At 41.6% G+C, this 11328-nt stretch overlaps 1 protein-coding gene across 1 annotated transcript in view; it reads right to left on the reverse strand.

Moving 5' to 3' along the window:
- Window positions 1–10894, reverse strand: part of Hcs (holocarboxylase synthetase-like protein) — a 79218-nt gene extending 68324 nt beyond the window's left edge. The window contains exons 1-4 of the mRNA XM_080272935.1: window positions 10631–10894; window positions 8907–9113; window positions 2679–2832; window positions 1971–2115 (exon numbers count right to left, since the gene is read on the reverse strand). Coding sequence (XP_080129061.1) covers window positions 1971–2115; window positions 2679–2832; window positions 8907–9113; window positions 10631–10894 — 770 coding nt within the window. The remainder of the gene's footprint in view (window positions 1–1970; window positions 2116–2678; window positions 2833–8906; window positions 9114–10630) is intronic.
- Window positions 10895–11328: the final 434 nt, after the last annotated feature.

An 11328-nucleotide genomic window follows, 5' to 3' on the forward strand; every position in this document is an offset into this window, starting at 1 on the left:
TTATGCTTCGCTTATATTAACACTTATGGTATGCCTACACTTGGGTGATAATACCATATAGCACAACAGGATCACGCAAAAAATAAACAGAGGGGTCAAGTTATTTGTGCCTCAATGGTTCTGGACCACTGATGTGAAAACTGCAACTTACAAAATTTGAATACATAATCTTACAGCAAAAATATAACTGGTTCTGGAGTCTATCATCAGCTACTCAATACAACTTTTGATAACCCCTCCTACTTAACCACTGACAAACTTTTGACACTTCTGGGCATTCAGTATATACTATGTATTACACAGGAGTCCATAATATGATATAGGGTATACAGTTTGCACTATAGCACAAATCATGAGGAAAGATGAGTGCTGGACATTGGATGGTGAACAGAGTGGATATTTGTGTGAGATTTATTGGATGCGAGACATGCAATGCGATGTTAACCTATTTACAGTGACACCTCTATCTGTAGCTATTATAGCATTATTCTTTTTGATGATAATTAAACAATCACTGTTTTGTCACAATGATAATCAATCAGAAATGTCATACACAGACCATACTGATGATAAGTATAGCATCCTTTGACTCCATGATGTAATGCTTTGTTTTCATGTGGGCTATTCACACTCAGTCATCAGCTTTTCTGATGTTTCTATTTTCTTAATTTGTGTCACTTTATAAAGAAACAGGTAAAGCTGCTTGCGGATGGCTCTATTAGTATCTGGTGAGTATTTCTATGAAAGTTACAGTGAAAAGATAAATATTTGGCATCAAGGTGGGGCACTTAGTGGTAGGTGGGGGCACTCGCCATCCACTCACTCAATGTAGTGCTGCTCTCAGGTGTCTGCCATTTCCTCTCCTCCATCCTTCTTTCCTTCCATCCTCTTCTGTCTTTCTTTCCTTCATTCTTTCCTCGTCCTTCTGCCTACAGGTGACTGTACACTCCCTCTTCTGTCTTTCGTTCCTTCATTCTTTCCTCTTCCATCTGCCTGTGGGTGACTCTACACTGAGTGACAAGCCAAATGGTTTCCTGTACACTAGGACACCATTTACTATGCTGGGTGGTAACCATAAAACCAGATTTTGGCGCCTGGTGGTTTAGTGGGCAATTACGGCATTCCAATCGGATTGATGCAGTGAAGGCTTATATCCAAGGGGTGGTTGGGGTTTATTGCTCACATAATGCCACTCAGGGATGAGTGAGGCTGGTCACTCTCATCTTAAATGTCAGAACCAACTTGCCTAGCCCTGGGCTCCTAAGCTCCTTATGGGGCAACGTAGGATTGGATGATGGATGGATGGATGGATGGAAAATATCACTTTGTTTTTATGCATATGAGTATTAAACAACTATATTCTCTACATTCAGACCAAAACAAAGATGACTAACCAAACTTGGGTTGAGTATGGTAGCTGATTTCACCATGGCTTCTCCAATTCAGTCATTAATTTTGCATGGTGCATCCTTGTGTATAATGCAGGGATTCACATATACAGTATGCTGAACTGTGCATCATTTATAGTTGTCATGTTTAAGACAAAATGTGAAAGCTGCAAGCACAGATAACACGATCCCTCTGTACTTCTGTAAAACATCAGGCCAGATATGGAAAGCAAAGAAAGTAAAAATAATGATGGACACTAAATCCTACAGGTGCAACAGGCATACTTATCTACTGCATGTTCTGGTTTACAGTGTAATCAAAATAAACATAAAATAACCAAGGGATAAAGTATTATCAAAGTGGGAATACTCACATCAAAAAAGCAGAGGAAAAATAGGAGGAAAACTCAGTCATTAATCCTATTTGCTGGCAAGGCATTGTGGGAAAAAAAAAAAAAAAAAAAAATCCTAATTTACATGACCAAGCAATGAAATGGAGTGCTGCAGGTAAGGAGTCAAATGGCAGTTTATAATACTAAACTCTAGGTATGAATCATATATGAGAGACGTTAGAAGGCTAACCTACCCTGTGGCAAAGGAGACACACTGCGAGCAATCTCCATCTGTGTAAGAGGGACACAGTCGGAGCTCCAAGGTCCAGGAGTGATGCACTCAGGGATGCTCAAAGGATCCTCTAAACTTGCAGGCTCTCCAACAGTCTCTATTGCTGAAAGTAAGTAGAATTTTGAAACTAAACATATAAGGTCTACTAAGATCAAACCAACCTGTGAGAAAGGGACAGAAGAGATATACAGTGCATAAAGCTCACTAGTCATGAGAGGGCTTAAAGATACAGTTAATCTTTTTTATGATACTTTTTTGACATTCTTCTTTGCTCTTAACACCAGAGTCAATTACTGTTGAAGCACCATCATCATCATCATCATCAATGACATCTTGGTCCCTTCTGCGAACCCCCTGACAGGGGATGGCTATGACAGATGTGCTTACAGGCTACCTTACCCTCACTTATCTTTCTCACTCTCTCAAATATTCCTCTTCCTCTTCCCACTCTTTCTTCAATGAACTGTTCTACTCTCTTCACCAAACTACATAAGGTCTGCCTGTACCACTGCTGCCTAAAAAGCATACCCGACAGTTCCAAGTTACAGTATCAAATATATGAAATAATTTGTAAAACTTTTAGACACATTCCTGACTTATAATTATTATGAGTACTGACCACTACAGTTTACCAATGAAACAGCAGGAACACAAAACCAAACTTACTGAGGATTTTCTTGATTAGGAAGTCATCATCGATGAGGAGAGCATTGTTGAAGAATGCCTGGATCATGGCCAACAACTGCGGTGGTGTAGTGGTCACAATGACACCAAACACATCCCGTGCTTTCCATGCATATGGCCGGGATAAATGTTCCACCTGTACCACACAAGTACAGGTGATTAGCCTTCATTAAAGCAAAACAGCATAATACAGTGCTGCACATAATCAATATTCTGTTCATGTGTATAGGGAGGAATGTGAGGCATAACTGTGAATGCACACAAAAATGTGAAAATACTGGATACATCCTACAGGTGCATGGAGAATTACCTTCCTCAAAATGGAGAACAATGTGATGAATCATGGCCGAGTGAAAAACAAGTCATCATCATCACATCATCAAAGACATTCTGACATTTTTTTTTGCCACCTAAAATGGAGGGAGGCAAGCAAGGGTCAAATGCATGAAATGTGAAAAACAGTGGATCAAAGATACTGAAGTACAGTACAGATACCGAAAAAAAAAAAAAAAAAAAAAAAAAAAAAAAAAATGCTTCATGACAAATTTCAGTTCAGAAGTTACAAGTGTTCCACATGAAATTATGGACTTAAAAACTGTAATTGCTTTAATAGTTGTCCAAAGTGAAAACAATGTAAAGAGATCAGTTCAGAAACACATGTGCCCTGATTAGAAGTGATGATTAAAAAGACAGGCTACTGTATTGTCAAACCCTAATTTTTTCCAGTAAGTATATAATAGAGATACCTATGAGGAAAGACTGGCTGAGTTTTTCTTGCAACCATCACACAGACATCTGTAGGTCAGGCGCAAAAATACCTCACAAATATAATGCTACGTCGTTCAGTGAAGACAACCCCACAACGCCAAAAATTCATCCGTGAAACTTTGCCAGAGGCTTCAAATGACATGTTCGTATTCAAGAAATCGCTAGTATTCCCTTCCCCCAGGGAAGTACAGTATTCACCCAATGAATGCTGTTCTGAATGGAGACAACAATATTCCTCTAACATGGCTTGTAGACAGTTCCATGGAGGGGAACAAGAAAGGTAATCCCCTATAAGCACGAATGCCTCCAATCTCCAGGCCCAGGAGGAAAACTGGATTCCAGCTATACATTTTTTTCCCTTCCATTCCACCACAGTGGTCAGCGAATGTGAATGCACACTATCAAAAGAGAAGGTTCAGTCCCACTCATGGGCTACTGTCTGACACCAGGAAGAGCATTCTGCTGCAAAGAGCAACAAACTTCTACAGTCTTCTAAGCTGGGGACAGTGCAGAGTAAAACACCTCTCCCTCTGATCACACAGCCATCAAATATGGAAGATTCCCAGACAAGGTGGCAGGCAGAGCTCTGCATGACTGGCAGTAGTAGCTGTAGCCCTAGGTTCATCTGATATGTAAACCTATTGCACTGCAGGCTGAAGATGCCTCTCTCTGGCAGGTCACTATCCACTTTTCAGGGGATACTGAGGAGGCTGTGGGATGTTTGTACAAATGCAGCTATAATGGTGCCATCCCACGTGGATGTCCCATTGGACTAAGCTCCTCCAATACCTCTTCTTATATTTACGCTTGCTTGAGGCTGGAGCCTTGTGGAACAGGTGCTGAACTACAATGGCATCAAAACAGCATGTGCAAGATGTTTTTGTCTTCCAATATGGAGCATCTGGTAATGGGCAAACCAAGGTTGGGAAAAAAGAGTTTGAGTAACTAAGAGCTATGAAGCACTGCCTTCAGTTTAGTTCTGAAGAGAATGGGAACCATAAGGATGCATAACTCTGAGAAGAAAAGGGTGAGAGAGAACATTTGCTCTGTAGCTACTCAAGCCCACTGAAAAAGATAGGACTGACCTGTGTAATTCAGTAGGCAGCTAAAGTGATAAGTGACAAGGAGGCTTTGTGTTAAATGATATCTCCAAAAAGTACCACTACTAATTAATTATCACTGAACATGTACTTGAAATGACGACAAAACAAGAGCTTAGTACACCATGATTTTTATTAATGATAAGAACACCTGAGTATATTTTCACTGATGAGAACCAATTGGTATGAGGAACCTGCACAGAACTTTAAGCATAGTTCATGAAAAGAAGCTCACCATTTTACTGTGAGACACTTCCAAGTCTATGGTAACTGTATCTGCCAAACCCACTGTGATACACTTTCAAGTCTACAGTAACTGTATCTGCCAAATCCAAATTTACACTGTGAGACACTTTGGAGGCTATGGTAACCGCACCTGCCAAATCCAAACTTACACCATGAGACACTTCCAAGTCAACGGCAACTATCAGCCAAATCCCATTTTGCACTGTGAAACATTTTCAAGTCTATGATAACTGTATCTTCCAAATCCAACTTTGCACTGTGAGACACTTCCACGTCTATCATAACAGTATCTGCCAGATTTCATTTTGGCCTGTGAAACACTTCCAAGTCTATGATAAAAATCTGCCAAATCTAATTCTGCACTGTGAGACACTTCCAAGTCTATGGCACCAGTATCTGCCAAATCCCATTTTGCATTCTTTGGAGCATTGGTGCCCAAGTCTAGAACATACAAGGATAAACCAATCTATGCCCCTGCTAGCATCTATATGATAAAATAACCTCTGGCCACCTCCTGGATTCTAACTATGGCACTTAGTCCACAGCAAGCTCTAACCCAACCACTCACCAACCGTTATACCAGGCGTCTATTGGCAGGAGTAAATATATGCACTGATAAAATTACTGCCAAGTGGGATGATGGTTTTCCTAATAAATTAGTTGGATATGTGAAAAGTTTCAGAGTTAACAGGTTTATCAAGGACACTGTGTCTTAATCATTGACTGGACTCCCTGTTCCTGGAAGTGCCAGACTAAACAATGCTGACTCAAACACTTCCCCGTGAGACAATAAAGGCTAGAAGCAGTGGTAATCATTAACAAGATGCTGGTAGCTGGCACTGGGTGAACATCTTGCTTTTATGTAATGACGTGCAAAAATACAGCATTACTCTACTACAGGAAGGTATCTATGCCTGCCCAAAAACCCACATCAGAAATTAATATACTGTAGTTGCTGTTTATCTGTGAGTAACCTGAAACACAAGAGTACACCTTGGGACTGGCCTCTGCATAAAACTAATGAAACTGATTATTTACTTATGCACACACACAGACAAGAGAGAGAGAGAGAGAGAGAATTTCCAACATCATTCTTTCCTCCTTCCCTTTGTTTATAACAATGGGTGCTCTGAATCTTGTTCAAGAGTCTTGAGCTAGGTGGTCCTTGTGGAATTTGAGTCAATTTTACCTTGAGACTTCTCATGTGCAAAAGTGGATGTATGTGGAGTAACTGAAACTAAATGGAGAGGAGACAGTGTGAGAGAATGGGAGTATGGATGGGGTATATATGCAGGAGTAGGTGAGAATGAAAGGGGAAAAGAAGGAGTACATATTGTTGTGAGTAAAAGATGGAAGAACATAAGAGAGTATGGATCAGTTTGGTCAAGGATTGTGTGGGTAAGATTGAAACTTGGAATACAAATGTGGGCGATTGTGTGCATATATGTGCCAACACAAGATCGTGCAAGCAGAGTGAGAGAAGAGTTCTGGACAAATGTGGAAGTGTGCATGGAAAAGTTTAGAAGGAAAGAGAGAGTGTTTTGATCGGTGATATGAATGGTAAAGTAGGGAATGTGAAAGTGGATGGAATAGTTGGTGAGTGGGGTGTGCCTGCTGAGATAGATGAGAATGGCAGTGCGTTAGTGGACATTTGTGCCGGGAGGGGGTTGGTGATAGCCAATACCCTCTTCAGGCACAAAATGATCCACAGGTATACATGGCGAGTGATGAGAAGGGTGGGTAGTGAACTGAATGAAAGGAAGGCAATGATTGATTATGTGTGTGTGGATGAAAGGATGTGAAGATGTGTAATGGATGCAAGAGCTTATAGAGGCTAGGGAAGTGGAATTTCTGACCACTACTTGGTGGTGGTCAGAATCAAGATCCAAGTAAGATGGAAAAATAGAAGAAGGGAAGGACGGGAAGAAGGAGTAGTTGCGAGGAGAGTGGAAAGGTCACAAGAGGATGAGAAAAAGGCAGAATATAAGAGAAAAGTGGAGGAACGATTGGGCAAATATGAATTGGAGCAGATGGGGGACGTGGAAGGCATGTGCAAGATATTCACAGAAGAAATATGTGCAGCATGTGATGTGGTGGGTGGGGTGAAGAGAAGATGGAGGGGGGTGCAAGGAACAGCACGGTGGAATGAAGACGTGAGACAGGCTGTGGCACAAAAGAATAAAGCATACAATGAATGGATGAGAAATAGGGGCGTGGAAGAAGTTGAGAGGCGGAAGAGAGAGTTATATGTAGAAAGGAAGAGAGAGGTGAAAAGATTAGTAAGAGAGAGTAAGAAGAGAGTGGATGAGGAATTTGGAAGGAATTTGAGCGTAAAGTGGAGAGACTTGCGTGCTAAGGGATCTTTGTATGCAGCAAGTATTAGGAATGTAATACTGTTTAGTAGTGACACCTGGGCAGTAAAGGAAGAGGATATTCACAGGCTCAAATGTACAGAAATGACAATGATTAGGCGGATGTGCAGTGCGTCCCTGCGTGCAAGGCCTGGGGGGGCTGGGTTTACAATGGAATTGTTGAGAGGTAGGATGGGACTGGAGTGTATTGGTGTTGTGATGAGGAGAGGTAGCTTGAGGTGGTATGGGCATGTTGAGAGGATTGGGGATAATAATTGGGTGCAGAAAGTGAGAATCGTTAATGTTGGGGGTGGGGTTGCGAGAGGTAAACCAAAAAAAGACACAGGACAACGGGTTGGGGTTGTGTGAGGTAGACCGAAAAAGACATGGGACGAGGTCATTAAGTGTGACCTCAGGGTTATGGGACTGAACAGGGAAGCTGCCACAGATCGAGCAGCATGGAGAGCTGCCATTAGGTGACCAAGGCCAACGAATGCAGGTATCTTGAAACCTTCGAAAACAAAACGAATCAGAGATATGAGCCACGTCAGACACTGACATCAGATGTGCCATAGCCTCATCCCTTGTTTGCTGAAGTAACTGCTGAGATGGACGCAACGGGAAGCGAATGGAAAGGTGATGGGTGGAGTCACCAGTGTGTGAGTTGATGGGGTTAGATGTACAGCTTAGAAGGTAACTAATGAATAGAAAGAAGACAGTTGATATAACAGAGCCCTGAGGAACATCACTAATGACTGCTCTAGAAGAACGGTGGCTGGTTACAACAGCAGCTATAATAAGAAAGGAAGCCAAGGAGGAAGGCAAAGATAAAAGGACAGAAACCATATGAGGGTAGTTTGGAAATTACAGAGTTATGCTGGATGCGATCAATAGCCTTTGAGATGTCAAGTGAAATGGCAAAGCTTTTGCCAGTCCCAAAAAGAGGATGACTAGGAGTCTGAAAGGTAGGTCAAAAGGGATGCCATATCTATTTTAATCCGACTAACTTCATAGTAGGTACTAGAGAGGGACACCTTTATGTGGTGGCATCATAATAACCAAAAGCTCCACAGTCCTGTTATACAAACATCCCTTAACTCTCTTGCTTTCCCCCTAAAAGAGGATGGTGGGCTGCAGGAAGAGGGCAATTTCAGTCTGCAATCCACCAATTTCACATCCAGATGAGTCTGGGGATACAACTACAACTACTATTACAACTACTACCACTACCACTAGTAGCAGCTACTACTAGTACTATTACTAACATCATATTTTTTCATTCACTACTGGGAAATCTCTCAAGATCTGAGGGTTCAATAACTATCTCGATTTAGCTCTTATATCTAAGAGGATAACTTATTCATTTTACTCTGGCAGGTGTTAGACTATTTTACCTGCCACTGAGAGAGGCTCCTTATGTCTGAGAGTTGATTAGATTTAAAACAGAGGAAGTATGCCTCATCTTACCATTCTCATACCTTACTTTACCCTGTTTCCACTTCTGTTACTGCACTTTTCTTACAGACCTCACCTCCCATTTCAGCCTTCTTCCAATCCCCCAGTTCACCTAATTCCTTTAAATTGGAGTTTATTATCCAAACTATGGCAAATGAACCTGAAGGGTAATGTGGACTGACTTTTTCAACACTGTACTTTTGGTCTGATTTTCTTCAGTGCTGAGAGAGATCTAGCTTGTCAGATTACCTTAACATAACTTTTTACTTCTGTCATCTGTAAATACTAACCATGACATGGTAATCAGTCGGAGGCTCAAGCTCTCTGTCCCTGTACGTGGCTTCCAACAAGACAGTCACTACTTCCTCTGCCTCTGCTTCAGCTGCACCATTCTCAGCAATTTTCTCAGGGTTTGGGGCATGGTTACGGCAGAAAGCTGATGGTGCACTGCCCTCCACTGACAGGAACAAAGTCCATCGTTGTAGATCCACACGTTGCTGGTAAACAAATGATGTGTGTTAGAAGTATACATTTGGGAAGTACAAATGAGTAAAGTATAATTCTTAAGATGGCCAAGCAAATGACTGGGTGGACTGGATGTATCATCATCATCATCACTATCTAGACCCTATTTTCCACTAATAAACTGACTGGGTGGGATCCAGCAAAAGAAACAGGAAAGCATAAAAGATGAATTATCAACAGTCTGCCTAGTGGTTAGTGTCATAGATCCATTCATGCATTTTTCAAGCCTTCTAAATTCTTATATTTACATTCATCAAAACTTTTTTCCCAGTACTTCATACTGCCTCTGGGGTAGTGAACATTCTGTAGACAACAAAGTTACAAAATGGATGCAACCCTTGTCATATGCCTCTCCAACCATATTCATCCATCCATTTCACTCCACATTTTTTTTGCTTCCTCAACTACTACAGTATACCCTGCTTTCTCACATGTTCACTAACCAGACACATCCAACCATCTTCTTAGTCTTCCATGTCTCACCCCACTTCCAAACTCATACTGCATATTCTTTTAACTACTTTATTCATATCCAACTTCTCTATATAACCTTACTATAACATTACTAAACAGACTGATGGTAGGTGATGGCAACCATCATCCACTCACTTGATGCAGTGCTGCCTACCTCACCTTTCATCTTTGTTTTTCATTTCTGTCTGTCCTTCTCTCTTCCTATTTCTCCCATCCATTCTGTCGCTTTTTATTACTTCTTTCCAATTCAGGTGGCTCTAAGCTAAATGAAAAGTTAAATGGCTTCCTGTAATCCAGGAAACCATTTACAATCCTGGGTGGTAGCATATAATCAAAAAATGGGGTGATGTGGGGCCTACTATGGCGCCCTTGTTACTGGTAAATAGGTGGAGAGTTGCAATGCAGCATTAACCTGGGAACCATACCTCCACACTCTCCACTCTTACCCCTGACTCACTGTAATAAGGCACTGGCTCCCACATGGAACACTGGTTCACTGCATGGGACAACCTTGCAGGTGCAGTTACTTGCCTGCAGTTGATGGGTCTGCTCAGCCAAACAGACTAGGGTTACTCAACAACAACAACAACAGCAGCAACAACTACACAGACTGTCTTCAACCTTTTGATCATATAAGCTCCTTACCCATGTCTTATCATAATCCTCTACATTTCTTATCCCATCCAAGCTACGAATCCCATTCACATTTCTTAACAATCATATTTCCACAGCTTTCACCCTTGACCCTCAAAAAAAAAAAAAAAAAAAAAAAAAAAAAAAAGAGAGAGAGAGAGAGATATGCAACATTGGATAAAAAGGCAATGAGTGTGATACATGAATGGTACTGTGTTACAGTTCCAAATGGTAAACCAAAGATGGCTTTGAATGAGGTCCTACAAAATTACTTGGGTTTCTGGGAATGAACACAGATGTCACCAGATATCGTGCAGGATGAAGAGCTGCCCTCACATGAACAAGGGTGAAATTAAATGAATTAAACGAATATTCTCCGCACCTTTGGAATAACAATTACTGCCTGCTTGTTGTTGTCACGCCATAGGAGCTGTGAGAGCCGGCCTTCCTCCCCAGCCACACAGAATGGTGAAATGCTGCCAACTCCAGCCTGTGTTGCAGCCCCACCCTCCCGGTCAGAAGAAGCTAGGTCTTGGATAAGGAGAGAAGATTGCGTCTTGGCCAGGGCACGTGCCATCAACACCACAGCCTGCTCGTGCCGCCACCCTCGCAGCACCGAGCACAGCAGACCGCACATGGACAACATCACGACGGTGGCTAAGACTGTGTATGGGTCTAAGGTGACTGATCCTCCTTTCCCTCACATTCTTTCCCTTTCTTGATCTGTTGGCAAAAGAGAGTTACATAATAAGGAAACTCACCAAGCCTTACATTTCTAATTACAGGCATACCCTGGTTTAACGATGCAATTGGTTAAGTAAAAACCCATCGCCAGAAAGGGTATTGTATCTCGGAGCAGATTTAACATGTTATCATATACAGGCATATGTATTTTTGAACCTTGGGTTTCCACCCCCCGTCAAATCCTAAAACTGCCCAAATGAGTCCAAAAACAAGTTTCTAGCTAATCTAAATCCCCAAATAGCTTTAAAACAACCTAAACTGAGCCTAAAAGCATATTCTAACTCACCTAAACCCAAAAATAAAATCAGAAAATCATCAAATATAAGTCTGGAAAAA

The sequence above is a fragment of the Coenobita brevimanus genome, chromosome 52 (assembly GCF_032717465.1).
Source record: "Coenobita brevimanus isolate Jiangsu-jjx chromosome 52, ASM3271746v2, whole genome shotgun sequence".
In the NCBI taxonomy this organism is placed as follows: Eukaryota; Metazoa; Arthropoda; class Malacostraca; order Decapoda; family Coenobitidae; genus Coenobita; species Coenobita brevimanus.